This window comes from Balaenoptera borealis, assembly GCF_965194805.1.
Source record: "Balaenoptera borealis genome assembly, chromosome: 18".
NCBI lineage: Eukaryota > Metazoa > Chordata > Mammalia > Artiodactyla > Balaenopteridae > Balaenoptera > Balaenoptera borealis.
The window spans coordinates 20191712-20209123 of record NC_138877.1 but is presented as its reverse complement, the minus strand read 5'-3'; the positions used below and the strand labels follow the sequence as shown (position 1 = coordinate 20209123).

At 34.0% G+C, this 17412-nt stretch overlaps 1 protein-coding gene across 6 annotated transcripts in view; it reads left to right on the top strand.

Annotated features, from left to right (window-relative positions):
* Positions 1-17412, top strand: part of RB1 (RB transcriptional corepressor 1) — a 142076-nt gene that overhangs the window by 30931 nt on the left and 93733 nt on the right. For all 6 annotated transcript variants that reach the window (XM_082365318.1, XM_082365317.1, XM_082365320.1 and 3 more), the window contains exons 4-9: positions 40-159; positions 7153-7191; positions 8205-8272; positions 10626-10736; positions 13118-13260; positions 15439-15516. In XM_082365318.1, coding sequence (XP_082221444.1) covers positions 40-159; positions 7153-7191; positions 8205-8272; positions 10626-10736; positions 13118-13260; positions 15439-15516 — 559 coding nt within the window. The remainder of the gene's footprint in view (positions 1-39; positions 160-7152; positions 7192-8204; positions 8273-10625; positions 10737-13117; positions 13261-15438; positions 15517-17412) is intronic.

Here is a 17412-nt window from a genome sequence, read left to right as displayed (position 1 = left end):
AAGTTATGGATTCACTTTTTTCTATTCTTTCCTTTGTAGTGTCTATAAATTTTTTGACTTACTAAAAGAAATCGATACCAGTACCAAAGTTGATAATGTTATGTCAAGACTGTTGAAGAAGTATAATGTGTTGTGTGCACTCTACAGCAAATTAGAAAGGTAAAGTACAAATTTTATTAGGGTTACACCCTGCTTTTTCATATCAGTGTTCATGATTAGCTTCCATCTGGGAACTGTTACATTCTTAGTAAAGTTATTAAGTATTACACCTTAGATTTGTCCCCTTAATATTCTTAACTTTCTTATTTGTCCAATCATATTCATTCTGAATGTTTCTTCCAAAATTACTTGTTTTACTCATGGTTCTCATTTTTTTTTTTAACAAACTTAAAGCTAGTTTCCACTTTAGCCTTCTCTGCCAGAAGACTTGTAGCTCTGAATGGAAGGGTGACCTAAATTTAAAATTCTTCCTAATGGTGATACTATGTTTAGAAAAAGAAAGCATGTTGGCACTGGAAGGTGTATGTGACCTATACTACTGAGCTATGACTTGTATTCTCCATGGTGGTTTAGAAGAGGTAGTTTCTTTGTGGAATATCCTTTAAGAAACTTCAGGCTATCAGCTGTTTTATTCCACATAAATTAAGAAACTACAACAAGCATTAATGAAGTGACTGTTAGTACCCGCTATGTGTTAGATGCTAGGGATGTAAAATCATATGATACTATGATCATCAATTAGCTTATAGTAAATAAATAAATTCTATCTTTTAATAAAAATAAGTGCAATAATCATTTAATGTGCTATTGTAGAGAATTATTTGTAAGAAGTAGAAATTATGTAGTGGGCAAAATACTGTGTATGTTTAAAGGTAAGAATAATTTTGGGGTGAAAAAACTATAGAAGAAGGCAATGTCTGAGTAGGGTTTAAAGGATAGATAGAAACTCAGCAAGCAAAATATGTGGAGACTGGGACTGAGTATCCTAGGCAGAGTGATAAGCATGTGTGCAAAGCCAGAGCAGTACTGTAAAGTATTTTGATATTGCTAATGGCTAAAAGGTAGGAGGGAATTAGACTGATAGTGAGCTTGGACTTTACCCAGCAGGAGATGGAGAGTCATTGATTTTAAGCTAGGGAGTGACATAGTCAGATTTGGCCTTTAAAAGGTCACTCAGGCCTTTGCAAAAGGGATTTGGAATTTTCATTGACTAGTTATATGAGATAATTTAGTGTATATTGGCCTTGAAGTAGATCAATAGGATTTCTTCTATCTTATATGTACCTTCTTTTGAAGAGCAGTTGGGAAGATTAACTGTGATACTAAAGCCTATTTATTTCAGGGTAGACTATATGTGTATATATGGCAATGTGCTGTAGTGATTATGATAACTTTTAAAAAGCTAAACAGATCTAGATATTAATAATAATTTTGTCATTCATTGACTGTGTGAGCTAGGGAAACATACTTAACGTCTTTAAACCTCAATTTCAATCTGTAAAATATAGCTAATAATGCTCTCCTTGCAGAGTAATTGTAAGATAATGTTACTGGTTAGCTCCCCTCCAAGCACATACTAACTGCTAAATAAACAGTAGCTTTTAAAGCTATTATTGACTACATTAATGCTGTCACATAGAAATATAAAAATGCAAGCCATATATATATATTTATTTATTTATTTATTATTTTTGGCTCTGTTGGGTCTTCGTTGCTGCACATGGACTTTCTCTAGTTGCAGCGAGCGGCGGCTACTCTTAGTTGTGGTGCGCGCGCTTCTCATTGCGGTGGCTTCTCTTGTTGCGGAGCACGGGCTCTAGGCACGTGGGCTTCAGTAGTTGTGGCTCGCGGGCTCTAGAGCACAGGCTCAGTAGTTGCGGCGCACGGGCTTAGTTGCTCCGCGGCATGTGGGGTCTTCCCAGACCAGGGCTCGAACCTGTGTCCCCTGCATTGGCAGGCAGATTCTTAACCACTGCGCCACCAGGGAAGCCCAAGCCATATATTTTAAATATTCTAGTAGTTGCGTGACAAGTAAAAAGAAACAAGTGAAATTAATTTTAACATTTTATTTAACTCATATATCCCAAAATATCAAATTTCAACACATAAATTTGTATACAGATGTTCATGGCAGCATTATTTATAATAGCCAAAAAGTGGAAACACCCTGAATGTCCATCAGCTGATGAATGGATAAACAAAATGTGATCTATCCATATGGTAGAATATTGTTCAGCCATAAAAGGGAATAGAGTTCTGCTACATGCTACAATATGGATGAACCTTGAAAACATTAAGCTAAGTGAAAGATACCAGACACAAAATGCCACATATTTCATTATATGATATGTCCAGAACAGGCATATCCATGAGATGGAAGATAGGTTAGTGATTGCTAGGGAATGGGAAGTGAAGGGAATGAGGCGTATCTGTTAAAAGATGTGGGGTTTCTTTTTGGGGTGATGGAAATTTTAGATAACGGTGATGATTACATAACAAAGTGAATATACTAAAAACTACTGAATTTATACACTTTAAAATGATGAATTTTATGTTAGGTAAATTATATTTCAACAGGAAAACATGAAACCAATAGAGAAGTTTTACATTCTTTTTCTCATACTAAGTATTTTTTTTAATACTTTGGTGTGTAATTTACATTTACAGCATAACTTCATTTGTACTAGCCAAAAACATTTCAGGTGTTCAGTAGCCATAGGAGCTTGTGGTTAATGTATTAGACAGCATAGATTTATATTGCATGTCATTATCTTTACTGTATGATAACATTCTATTCTGAGTTACATTAAATTACAAAATGATATAAAACAATGCATCTGACAAACATATTTTCTATAATTATAAAAATTCCCTCTTGATTACCATCTGCTTTTTTTTTTTATATAAGATAGTAGTTTTCTCTATGTAAATTTTTGATCTACATATTTTTTGTGACTGGCTTCTTTCGCTTAGCATGTTTTCATGGTTCATCCATGTTGTAGCATGTTTCAATACTTCATTACTATTTATTATGGAATAATATTTCATTGTATGGCTATACCACATTTTATTTATCCATTCATCTACTTATAGTCATTTGGGTTGTATGTCTTTTAAAGTAGTTGACAGTATAAAGGAGAGCAAGTGTATATTTATAGAGTTTGTTATATTAACTTTATTATATATCATTTCATCTCCTCTTCATTTGTTTCCATGGATTTGATTTATCATCTTGTGTCATGTGTTTACTCCAATACAGCTTTGATCCTACCCACCTCTTTGTGCTGCTGTTGTCAAACACATTACATTTCATATGTTAGAGGCCCAAGAATACAATATATACATATTGTGTTATGCAGTTGTATTTTATATCAATTAGGAGAAGAAATATGTAATTATACCATCTTTCATAATAACATAATTACCTTTACCAGTGCTCTTTGTTTATTCATGTGGATGTGAATTACTGTCTTGGGTCATTTGTTTTCAGCCTGAACTTCTTTTACTATTTTTTTATAAGATGAGTTTGCACATTCTCTGTTTTTGTTTGAGACTATCTATTTCACCATCACTTGTGAAAGGTAGTTTTGTTGTATATATGAGTCTTAGTTGACATTTTTTTTCTTTCTTTGAGTATGTAATCCCCACTGCCTTCTGATCTTCATTACTTCTGTTGAGAAGTCACCTGTTAATGTTATTGGGTTCCCTTGTATATGATGGATCATTTTTCTCTTGCTGCTTTCAGGATTTTCTCTTTGTCTTTCAACATTTATCCTATGATATATCTAGGTGTGAATCTCTTTGCATTTATTCAACTTGGAGTTTGTTCTGTTTCTTGGATGTGTAGACTTGGGAGTTTTCAGCCATTATTTACAAAAATTTTTTTTTCTCTCTCTCCCCATTCTTTTCTGGTACTCCCATTACACATATATTGGTGTATCTTTTGGTGTCCAAAAAATACACCAATATATTTTTTGGTGAGCCTCTTCTGTGAGCCTCTTCATTTTTCTTCTTCTTTTATCTCTTTGTTCTGCAAACCACATAATCTCTTTTGATCTGTCTTCAAGTTTAGTGCTTCTTTTTTTCTGCCAGCTCAGATCTACTTTTGAGTCCCTCTAGTCAATTTTTTATTTTGGTTACTATACTTTTCAACTCAAATTGCCATTTGGTTCTTTTAAAGTAATTTCTGTCTTTTTATTGATAATCCTCTGTTGGTTGAGACATTGTCAGCATACCTTTTTTTCTTCTTTAAGCATGATTTCCGTTAGTTCTGTGAACATATTTATAATAGCTGTTTCAAAGTCTTTGTTAAGTCTGACACTTTGGTTCTCTTAAATACAATTTCTGTTCTCTGCTTTTTTCCCTATGTAGAGGTCACACTTTCCTGCTTCTTTGCATATTTCATATTTATTTTTGAAAACCGGACATTTTTGATAACACTGTAGTAACTCTGGGAGCTGATTCTTTTCTCTCGTGGGGCTTGCTGCTGTTGTTTTGTCTTTGTTATTTGTTTAGTGGCTTAGCTGTACTATCTCAATGAAGTCTTTTTCTCCCACAGTGTGTAGCCTCTGATCTTGCTCCTTAGTGTAGCCTTGGACAGGTACATAGTCACTCTGAGCTGACAGTGGTTTTAGCTGGGTTCTCTTTGACTATCTTTTCCCTGTTCTTAAGCTAACTGCCTCTGTTGATATCACACCTAGTTGCTACCTCTCACTAATTGCCGACTGATTGCTTTATTGTTTTTTTTTTTATAAATGTATTTATTTATTTTTGGCTGCCTTGGGTCTTCGTGGCTGCATGCGGGCTTTTCTCTAGTTGCGGCGAGTGGGGTCTACTCTTTGCTGCGGTGCCTAGGCTTCTCATTGCGGTGGCTTCTCTTGTTGCGGAGCACAGGCTCTAGGTGCGCGGGCTTCTGTAGTCGTGGCTCGCGGGCTCTAGAGCACAGGCTCCGTAGTGGTGGCGCACAGGCTTAGTTGCTCTGTGGCATGTGGGATCTAACAGGACCAGGGCTCAAACCCATGTCGCCTGCATTGGCAGGTGGATTCTTAACCACTGTACCACCAGGGAAGTCCTGCTTTATTGTTTTTGACAATGCTCTGGGTCACAAATTGCTTTACAGTCTAATCCGATTAAATTTGGCTCCCTCTGCAGGAGTAGTATTTGAGGCTAGCCTTGAGGCTTATTTTGATACTAGGAGAGCTATTCTTAGCTGTTTCTTTCCCTGGTTCTCTCCTAGATGATCTAGGATTTAGCTTTTTTTTTTTTTTTTTTTTAATTAATTAATTAATTTATTTATTTTTGGCTGTGTTGGGTCTTAGTTTCTGTGTGAGGGCTTTCTCTAGTTGCGGCGAGTGGGGGCCACTCTTCATCGTGGTGCGTGGGCCTCTCACTATCGCGGCCTCTCTTGTTGCGGAGCACAGGCTCCAGACGCGCAGGCTCAGTAGTTGTGGCGCATGGGCCTAGTTGCTCCGCAGCATGTGGGATCTTCCCAGACCAGGGCTCGTACTTGCTTCCACCAAAGTCTGTATTGCTTTCAACAGTTCTCTTATTCTTGAACATCCCCGCACTCCATTCCAAATGAATTCCCTTGGGGAGAGCTCAAGGCTGTATGTTCTTAGGGCCTGCCTCTCCCCTAGGCACCACTTCTGTGCCACTGCTTGGGAGGTCAGGATGAGGACAGTGGTCTCTTTTCTTGGAGTGATATCTCTGTTTTAAGAGTAGGGCACTGAGAAGAGGCGATAGCCCCTGGTCTTCCCAGATTGCCTTTCTTGGCTGGAACCTCTGTCCTATGAGCTGCTCAGCAAGAGAAGTCAGTATTTTTGATGTGCTCTGTGCCTGGAGTAAAACTTTACCCTGTGAGTGGGGGCTAAGCGGAGGACAGGAGCCCCAGACCTCTCAGCTCCTCTTGCTTGGGATAGACTTTCTGCAACACAGATCTGGGGGCGATGAGAAATGCTGGTAGCCTACTCTTCCCAGAGAGATAGTTCTAGGCTGGGAGCTGGAGAGAGAAGAGCCCTGTGTCTTGGCTACACCTGCCAGGGGTAGAGCTTTGTTATGCTGAGTTGGAGAGGAGGAGGAAATGAGTTTTGCTTTGAATTCTACAGACTGTCATTGTTCTTACCAAGATTTAGTAGATTTTCTTGAAGAAATATTTCCTTTTTTTGTTGTATGCCCTTAGGAAAATTTCCAGAGACTTTAAATGGTTTTTTAAAAATAGTTTTACCAATTGTAGTTATTATATTAGGAAACAGGTCTGCAGAGAACCTTACTCCACCATTCCAGAAGTCATTGTCCTAAATAGGTAGGTTTTATACAGTAAGTCCCTTACATATGAATGAGTTCCATTCCGAGGGCACATTCGTAAGTCCAATTTGTTCGTGAAGTCCAGCAAAGTTAACCTAGGTACCCAACTAACACAACTGGCTACATAGTACTGTACTGTAGAAGGTTTATAATACTCTTCACACAAATAATACATAAAAAATAAACACAAAAAAATAAAGAAAACATTTTTAATCTTACAGTACAGTACCTTGAAAAGTACAGTAGTACCAGCTACGTCACTGCTACTTTTACGCTTGCTTCCAGACATCCTGGCCTTGAAGTAAAGATACTGTACTACTGTACTCTATACAGTACTGTACAGTAAAGTACACAAAGCACAACCACTTGTAGAGGATGCACACAGGTGACAGTGTACGCCAGACACGTGAACTAACTTACACGATTGGACATGTGAACGCACGTTCACATCTTTGAATGTTTGCAACTTGAAGGTTCGTGTATAGGGGACTTACTGTAGTACTTTTCAGTTGTGTTATTTCAGTGACACTTTTAGTTAAATAAGCTTTTATGACCTGATCTGAGATTCTAACCAGATCAAGATTCAATTACAGAATGTATTCCAAGTTAGAAATGCACATATCGAATCCAGTCTTTTTGTAATTAGATATTACAGTGATGTGTGAAATGTCATAAATTGGAAACATCTACTTTAACTTTGTTTTATAATGCTGTACTTGAGAAAAAATTTATCCTTCTTAAAATAAGATGAATAAAGCATGATAAAACTGATTTCTAAATTATGAAAAAAATTTAAAAGTAAGTTTTAAAAAAAGCCATAATGTTAACATAATTATTTCTTCCTTTCAGGACCTGTGAACTTATATATTTGTCACAACCCAGCAGTTCGTAAGTACCTCAGAGCATGTTAGTTTTCACTTTTGGGGTTTTTTTTTTTTTTTAGAGATTTTTGTGGAATAATCCCAAACACGTTGATAGTTTCAGGGTTAGTTTGATTGACTGTTCTATGCTACTTCATAAATTAAGGTCATAGATTTAAGCCCTATACGGCTTATTTATCTTTTCACAAAGAAAGTGGTATGAAATACGTGCCTTTTACTACAAGGGAGAACTAATAAGGTTGAAGTTAATTCAGAGCAACATTTTACCAGCTCTGTAAAATGAATTTGCCAATTCATTGACAAAATCTTTTTTCAGAGTATGTTATAGGCATTTTATTAACTAAGACTCAAGAGCATAACTTTTGAGTAAGAATAAACATGAACGTCTATATTAAAATTTCCAAATAGTCTTTTTAAATGTATGATGCATGTTCCAACAGTATACCATTGTAAGAGCTCTAGAGTTTTTCTTCGGAAACAGAACAAGTAGTATGTGAGATTTTCTGCCCCATTGAAGTAATAATGCTGTAGATGATTGATACAAAGGGAAATTGTGTATTAATGACTCTATTAATTAACTCTATTAATTCCACTTGTTAATTCCAACAAGTGAATAACTTAATGTTTATGAAGGCATAGTGTTAATTTGGTAGAGTCACCCAAACCTCTGTTTTTCTGCTTACAGAAAATTGATTTTAATTAGAAAAGAGAGCAGAAAAGCATTAATTGGAAACCATGTATGTCATATTATACCACTTTCTGTGCATATTTTTAGATTACAGTAGAAGATATTCAATATTTTCTTTAAAAAATGTATACTACTCTGGGAAAATATAAATAACATGGTGAAAACACTAACTGAATTGAGACAAATTGAATTCATGTGTAAATTGTGCATTTAAGATGGACTGTATTCTATTATGCGATCAACTCTGGTCTATAATTGTAAAAAATGAAAAAAAAAGGTGTAGTTGGAAAACAGTGTGAGTTTTTTTTTTCTTCTTTCTATTTGTTTACTAGGATATCTACGGAAATAAATTCTATGTTGGCGCTAAAAGTTTCTTGGCTCACATTTTTACTAGCTAAAGGTAAAGTCATTATGTTTGTTACATACTAATGTTTCAAATGTAATAATTGATAATTCGTTCGAGTAAGCTCAAAATTTTAATTCTATTTAATATTGTTCCTCCTTCCCCCTAGTTCTTTGTGTGACTTTTTAACTGTTTGCAAGTTCTTGTAATTCTGATACTGGAGGCAAGCTTGAAAATGTCTCATTTCATTTCTTTTTCTAATATTTTTCATTCTTTCCTATTTTTAAGAATAATGTTGCTGTTTTTATAAAAGTGATATATATTCATGATAAAGAATGCAAATAATACAGCAAAGCAGAAAGAAAAATGTAGAAAAATTACCCAAAACCCACCTAGAAATAATCATTAAAATTATGTGGTTGTATGCACAGAAATGTATCTGGAATAACATTCTGATTAAAAAAGGTGGGTGGATGAGTGCACTCACAAACATATATATAAGTTTCTAAAAATAATATCATATTATTGTGCTATGTTTAAAATATAAAAATTAATTTTACTCAAATTTTATAGAAGAAAATAAGAGAAATGGAAGGAATTGCTTAAATTTATATGTTTTGTCACTTAATCAGTATTATTTCTTAAAATATTACTCTAAGATTATGAAAACATTAAGAGGTTAGAATCTTTATTTAACTTTGTGTTTTGAGTTAAAGCAATATATATTACTCTGCTCTGAAGAAAAAGAATTCTCACTCTTCCTGTCATCTCCCTATTCCCTACTTTCAGATTTGCTTATTTTTTGTTATCATTACATTACCAAAGATTATAATATTTACATTCTGTTCTGTAATTATAATTATCACAGTTGTTTTGTCTCATTTATGTATTTAAAACGGATTCTAAGCTTATTGTCACTCCTGTATCATAGCTTCTCCATTTCTGAGTTCTTTATTTTGGTCTATCCTTAGCTGACTAGATTTTACCGTGACGGAGTTTTTCAAAAAAGCCTTTTTGGCGCTATGTTTTCTATGTTTGACATGTTTATGAACCATGTCCGTAGTCTTTAGACTTGAAGGACAACTTGGTTGAGTATTCTGTTCTTGTATCGTGTTTTTTTTTCCTCAGGACACTATTTTCTGGAATTGAACATTGCTGTTGGGAAATCTGAGACTAGCTTAATTTCCACCCCCCCTCATTTTCTTCCTTGAATATTTGAAGAATTCCTTTTTTAAAAATTTGAGATTTAATACATTAACCAGAAAGTTTCTGTACCTTCAGTATTGGGATTATTAGTGGTTTAGCAGTCAGATACCAATAAGATAGAAAATGAATCAAATTAAACTTCTCTTTTAAAAATACTGCACAACATAGAGCCATAAGCAAATATGTCATAGCTATATGATTTGTATATTTTGTGTAGCTACACTGTTTTTTTCTTAGGTGTTTATTATATGCATTAATTTCCTTATATACAGCTCTTTATAATAAATATACAGCTCTTTAGTTGTATATTTATTATATAAACTTTTAGGATTTTGTGCTAAATAATTGCTTTATAGATGACTTTATAATTATGTACTATTTTTATTATTTCTTAATGGCTTTGGTTATTTCTTAATATTTTGGAGTGGGTTGAAATTGAAAATATATGAGGTTTCATAAATAAATAGAACTGAAGACTAACGTGTATCATTCTTCAAAATGATTTTCAGAGGTAATAAATTTTATAACTCTTACCAAACCTGGAAGTGAGTTTAAAGAAGGAAAAATCAAAATAAATTTAGACATAGGGACTGAATTATTATAATAATACCTAAATGTAAAATTCTCATGGTAGACTTATACTTCATTTATAATTTTTTTAGTAAATTTATTTATTTTATTTATTTATTTTTGGCTGCATTGGGTCTTTGTTGTGTGGGCTTTCTCTAGTTGCAGTGAGCGAGGACTACTTTTCGTTGCGGTGCGCTGGCTTCTCATTGCAGTGGCTTCTCTTGTTGTGAAGCACAGGCTCTAGGCACATGGGCTTCAGTAGTTGTGGCAGGCAGGCTCAGTAGTTGTGGCTCACGGGCTCTAGAGCACAGGCTCTGTAGTTGTGGTGCATGGGCTTAGTTGCTCCACGGCATATGGGATCTTCCCAGACCAGGGCTCGAACCCGTGTCCCCTGCATTGGCAGGCGAATTCTTAACCACTGTGCCACCAGGAAGTCCCCATTTATAATTTTATAACTTTATATATTTTTATATATTGCAAATCTGACTGAATTATTGCAAAAAAAAAAAAGATCTTTAACATGCTTCTAGTGATTGTTGCATAAATGAGTATATGGATACAGCCATACCCACAATTTTCCCTGACTTAAAGACCTCAATCTCTACCTTAAGATGTGGACCTTCTTTGTTTTCAGGGCAAGTTTTACAAATGGAAGATGATCTGGTGATCTCATTTCAGTTAATGCTGTGTGTCCTTGACTATTTTATCAAACTCTCACCTCCTGCATTACTCAAAGAACCATATAGTAAGTATTTTAAGTAATTTATGCCCCTCCTACTTCATCATTCAACAGTTGTTTATGGACTTACACTAGATCCAAAACATGGTTCTAGAGCCAAGGGAATAATAAAAAAGAAATCAGACATGGATTCTGCCCTTGAGTAGTATAAGATATAGAAGGAGAGATAAGTAAGCAAGTAATTAGAGTATATGGTTGAAAATAGTCTGGGCCAAAATATAGCAAATACTATGGGAGTTGAGGAGATGAGAGAGTTTTCCAAGCTGGGAAAGACCAAGGAAGACCATAAAAAAGTGGTGGCATTTGAACTGAGTGTTGAAGGAGTAGTTAGGGTTTGAGTGTTGTGGTAAGTTGGGAGACTGCACTCCCAGTAAAGAGAAAATCAAGAGGCGAGGCATAGATATGAATGAGACTGCACAGGGAAGAGTAGCCCGTTCTATAGGAATGGATTAACTAAATTTTTATTATTGGAAGCTGTAGTGATTATGTGACTGATTTTTTTTTTTTTTTGCGTATGAACTGTAATTGATCCACTTCAGTGGGTGATGAGATGGGAGGTGTATTTAAATAATAGCTATTGCTGAAATAATTAGATAGCATTAAGCAAAGACAAGTATATTCCTCTTAGAATGGAATTGCTCCCTTTGGTGGCATGTAGAGTAGGATTTAAAATCACTTAATACACTATAGAGAAATGTAAACTTAACTAAGGCTTAGCTGATTCCTTGCTCCTAAAATGTTGACAGTATTAGTAATACTAAAAATAATAGGGGAAAGATCAAAACATGGAAGTCTCAAAGTGTTGAAGTGGCTGAAAAGCTGAAGCCTAATTAATCTTCGTGAACAATAACTTCCTGGAAAAATGAAACAGAATTTTGAAAAGATGTTGAACATGGCTTGACAGAAAAGGCAGGTCATTTAGCAGAAACCACATGCAAAACAGAGGGGAAAAAATAGAAAACAATATATTTTAAAAATTTCTGAATCTTTAAAAATTTACTTTATATGCCTTTTCCTCACTTTTTAAAAATGTTATAACTTTAATAAGTTGATATATAACTTTAGGTTGACAGCCTTTGTTCTTTTGGATAATTCAAATGTACATTTAATTCTGTAAGTGCCATGTTAAAGAGAAAGCAGGATAAGATGTTGAATTAACTGGCTATGGTAAACTTGTAATTAGCTTTTTATTATGAAGAATTTCAGTGAGCATAAGAGAAGAAAGTCATATAATAAGCCTCCATGTACTTATCACCTGCCCTCAATGCATAACTTATGGTCAACCCATAGTCCTATCTGCTGCTTAATTCTACCAGCTATATTATTTTGAAGCACACTTTTGCATACCATTTCATCCCTATAAATTTCAGTATGTATCTCTGAAAGATAAAGTCTTTTAAAAAAGCATAATGACAGTACCATTCTCACACCTAAAAATCAATTAATAGTGATTCTTTAATTCCACCAAATATCTAGTAAGTGTCCATATTTTCAATTGTTTTATAAAAGTAATTAAAAAAAATTTTACATGTTGACTAAATCAGAATCTAAATAAGATCTCTACTTTGTGATTGGTTGGTATGCTTTTAAAACTTAAAAAGTTCTTCCTCCATCTATCTTTCTCTCTTTTTCTTGTAATTTATTTATTAAATAATCAGGTGGTCTTGTTCTGTTGAGTTTTCCATGGTTTAATTTTTAGTGATTGCATCCTATGGTATAGTCTTAACATGTTCCTCTATCCTGTCAGTTTCTTGTAAGTTGTTTGTTGGGCCTAGAGGCAGTTAATACTTTTTATACTTAGTCATCTGTAATCTCTTTAATAGCTGAATTCACATTCAGTTTGAATTGAAAATGCTCAAAATAATCCAGGGAATTTTTTTTTTAATTACAATTTAGTGTCACATGAGTATATTTGTACGCTTAATTTTTTAAAAGCATCGTAATTTATTTGCTAAAACTTTAAAAAATTTATTTTTTATCCTGTATTTACAAATTGAATCCATAAATACATGCTTATTATTTTTAAGACTCTTTTAAGATAGAAAACTTTTTTTCCCCTTGCAGACTAGTAGGATACACTTAATATTAGTTTATAAGTTGGCTATTTCCCTTGCATTTTTCATATTTGTCTGTGGGGTTTTAAATTTCTTTTTTGGGCTAGTTTGGGGCAGAAGAGAATAGGGATGGCAACAACTATTACCAGTATATAATTTACAGTAGATATTTAATAAATAGATTAAACTGTTAGCTTTTTAATAAAGCCTAATAATAAAAGTAGCAGAATGTTACCAAGATTATTTCTGACCTTCCGAGTTATAATTAGAATACTTCATTATTTTATACAGTGGAATGTGCAATTGTTCTTATCTAATTTACCATTTTTACAGAAACAGCTGTAATACCTATTAATGGTTCGCCTCGAACACCAAGGCGAGGTCAGAACAGGAGTGCACGGATAGCAAAACAACTAGAAAATGATACAAGAATTATTGAAGTTCTCTGTAAAGAACATGAATGTAATATAGATGAGGTAATTTAACTTCATGATTTCTTTAAAATAGTTAAAGTAGATTTAGATGTAAGTTCTTCCTAACAGTATATAATTCTTTTATGATGAGCTTGCTTTTTGTAATTAGTGCCAACTCTTTTGCAGTAGCAAAATATTTATAAAAAGTTTAATTTTCATATTCAGTTACTTTGATTTTAAAGAGAATAGCTCCCTCACTCTGGAATCATTGAAATGTACATGATTAAGGCAATAGTTTTCAAATGTATTTGTTCTTTGATTCCTCCGTGGTTACTGATACTCCTAATGTTTTCAAGTATCCTGCTCAGAAAACCCTAGTGTTTTGGTTTAGTGCTAAGTGATACCAACATTAAATTTCTGTTTAGCCTTCTATAGTTACTCTTTTTCTAAATATCACACCGGATGTTAATGACTGGTAGAGGATACATGAACACCCAGGAATTGCTTATCTTGTTAATAAAATCTGGAATGTTAGAATTGGAAGGACTCTTACAAGTAATGTACTTGGCCTCCTTTTACTAATGAATAAACAAGCTTCTAGAGACTGATAGCTGATTACTAACAGAGTCTATGCTTTGGACCATCTGCTACCAGTGCTTCTTTCACTGTGCCGTGCTCTTTCTCTCATAGACTGTTATATTGTCCACAATTCACTACCACTAGATAGCTATGTGAAATGTTGCATCTTTGAAATTGCTCTGTCAACTCTGGGAAGGAATTGGGGGTATGATCTCAAAATCTAGTTTAAGAAGTGTTGGAATGATTTATCAAGATATCTGGGTTTTAGCACTGTGGCTTTTGTTAATTTTAACAAATATATAGATATAGACATATAGCTGTATCAACTTTACACATGTAATATATTTACTTTTCTAGAATAACAAATTATCTTTGCTAATAAGCTGACAAATGTAGTTGAAATATTTTTTTTTACTCCAGTCTGTTGCTTAGTCCCTCAAGATAATGAATAGGAATAAATGCAGTTTTCTAATTCCTGGTTGTTAATTCTCTGTATTTTAGAACTACTTATAAAATTGCATTTCAAAAATCAGGAATAAATCATGTTTTTCCTTTTTATTTTAAATAATTCTTCTATAATTTAGAATATAATAACGATTTGTAAAGTGTAGGTGATTAATAGCTTTGGGGGTAATTCATATTAATTTGACACTTGATTATTTACATGTAGCATTTATAGTTATATAACTATTGGTTAGTTACATTTATGGTTATATAATTATTGGTTAGTCACACTAATTGGTTAAATAGAACTACCCACCTTATAATTATTCCAGTTCAGTGGGAATTAATTAGAAAACAATACTAATATGTATTACAGAAGCTTAATTCTTAAAGCATTTTTGTGAAGTAGAAGATAGGAACTTATTAATAGGAAGATATTAAATTATTCTACCTTAATAAATGTGGACTGCAAATTGGAAAAGGAAGTTAAGTGAAGAAAAGTAAGTTATTTAAAATTCCATAACACTTTGCCAGTGTAAACTAGTTAGGGGTATAACTCCAGGTTTTCCAAGGACGGTCTTTATTATCCATGTTAAATGTAGGGTTTTTTGTGTGAAACTGCATAATGACCAAAACATTTTCACTCGGTTTTGAATAGAATTGTTGGGTATTTGTATGTGAAATCATCTTCTTATAAAAGCAGGTCATTTTCCTAAATTTACGCTAAAATAATTGACTCGATATTCCCTAAGCTAGGTAATGTGTGTGAAGTGGCCCAAAAATATGCTTTGGGGAGAAATCAGAGGCAGTGTAGAGAAGTTAAAAGAGTCTTGGCTTTGATGCTAGACAGATTGGGTTTCACTTCCAGCTCTGCCACTTCCTAGCTGTGTAACTTTGGTGAAGTCGCTTAATATTTTTGAGCCTCCCATGTTTTCACCATTTGTTAAATGTGGCATACTGAAGTTGGTTTCGATGGATTTTCTTCTTATAAATCCCATTTCATTAACGATTCCCCCCTGCACCTCCATTTTAGGACCTGAAATCTGCCTCACATATATTAAAAAGTGAATAATTGAATTAATTATAAATAAGCATCACACTGGGTTGAATGTAACTCATTGATCAAAATGTCAGTTAACACTTTCATTCTGTTGTTAATAGTGACAGAGATTGTTCTTTTTTTTAATTTTAATGGTCATGTAACTTTATCTTTTTCAGGTGAAAAATGTTTATTTCAAAAATTTTATACCTTTTATGAATTCTCTTGGAATTGTAGCTTCTAATGGACTTCCAGAGGTAATCTGAAAGAAAACGTAATAAAAAATTAATGTGTTTCGGGACTTTAGCGAGGGAGGAATAGTTGCCTAAATTTCTTAAGATCACTTTACTGTATATTAAATATTTTTTACTCAAGGAAAGAATCTAAGTAGAATTGTGGTGAATCAACTTTATATAGTAAGAAAAAACCCCTTTTGAACCCATTTATGCTCAAATGTATAAATAAGCAGCATTTAAAAATTTGCACTAGAAGTTGATTTGTACTAAAATTTTTCAAAAATCAGAATGTAGGCTTTTGAACTTCTAAATACCATTAAATATTTAAATAAAAGTAAATATCTATGATCAAATTTGATTCTAATTTGCTTTGCTATGCTTCTTTAAGCGTAGGAGGCATGATTAGTGCCATCAACATTATTGGCATTACTGTACTTGGAGCAATTCTTTTGAGGCTTTTTTTTTTGGCCGCAACGCGTGGCTTTCAGGATCTTAGTTCCTCCGCCAGGATGGAGCCCAGGCCCCGGCAGTGAAAGCCAAGTCCTAACCACTGGACTGCCAGGGAATTCACTCTTTGGAGTATTTTTAAAAAGCTACTTAATTGGATGTAGCTTTGGTTGAAATGACTGTGATTATGTGGTAGAAACGTTTTACCTTAGTGGTGTGCCATCCATCCATCTGTTTCTTTTCACATTTTTCCTCATATGTCTTGCTCTTCAGTGAGAACAGAACAACTGAGAACTTTATGTGGTAATGTGTGGAGAAAAGAATGCTTAAATAAATGATGAAGAACAAGTACTCATTGAGGAAGCAGCGTTTCAGACACACCTAGTATCAGTCACCAAGACCAAAAGACATGAAATCAGAGAGCTAGATTGCTGATTTTATGGCCTGAGTTGGTAGCTAGTCTTCCTTGAATTAACTAACTTATTCATTCAACAGTTATTTAGTGAGTGCTTAATATATGCCAGGCATTGTGCTAGATATCATCAATGCAGAGATTTAACTCACAGTCATTGTCATTAAGGTGCTGGTGGAAGAGACGGACACAGAAGTAGAACGTTAACAGGAGTCTACAAGAGTCTAATAGATGTGTACTCAGGGTGTTGTGATATCTCAGAGGAGGGCTACCTAATCCAAAGTGGGCCAGATAGGTTTTGCGGAAAATTCTTTGGAGGTGATGTGATTTCTGAGCTGAGTAAGGTTTATGAGAAGTGGCATTTCCAGGGGTTGGAAATTATAGGTTTAAAGGCACAGTGATATGTGATAGTATGGTCTGTTCTGTAGAGTGAGTGGTAAGACATGGTACTAAAGAAACAAGAAGGGGCCAAAAGTTGTATTTCTGAGTTCTGTTACCAACTTATATACCAAAAAATATGCTGTTTACAACTCTAAAGAATCTTGGACATTCATAATTTTTTTCCCTCTGAAAGGATTACAGGGTTATTATTAGAAAATTCAAGATAAACTTTACGTTATATAGCACTAATAGCTGCCAGTCAATAAATGATTGATAATTAGTACCTCACTGACATAGGGCTGGAATGACGATTAAGCCTAATCAAACATGAATGGCTGTTCGGCCTAAAAAACTTATGCAAACAAGCAAAAAGTTTACATTTAACTGGATTTTTTCCTACCACTCATTTTAGAATGCAATTTTAACTCTCTCAGGTTGGAAACACTCTGGCTTTAAAAGTCACAGGAGAAGGCTGCTAAATGGTTTTCTGTTGGGCATTGGTTTTTATATTATGATTAGAAAATTATGAATCAGAACTGATAAAAGAATTATAGATTGTAGCATTTGGAAAAGTGTCTAAGATTGGAAATAAATTGTGCAAGTATGTTAATTGGGCTAATTAATTGAGCTTATACTCTTGCCCAAGATACGTAACTGAAGGGAGTCAGAGTGAACCA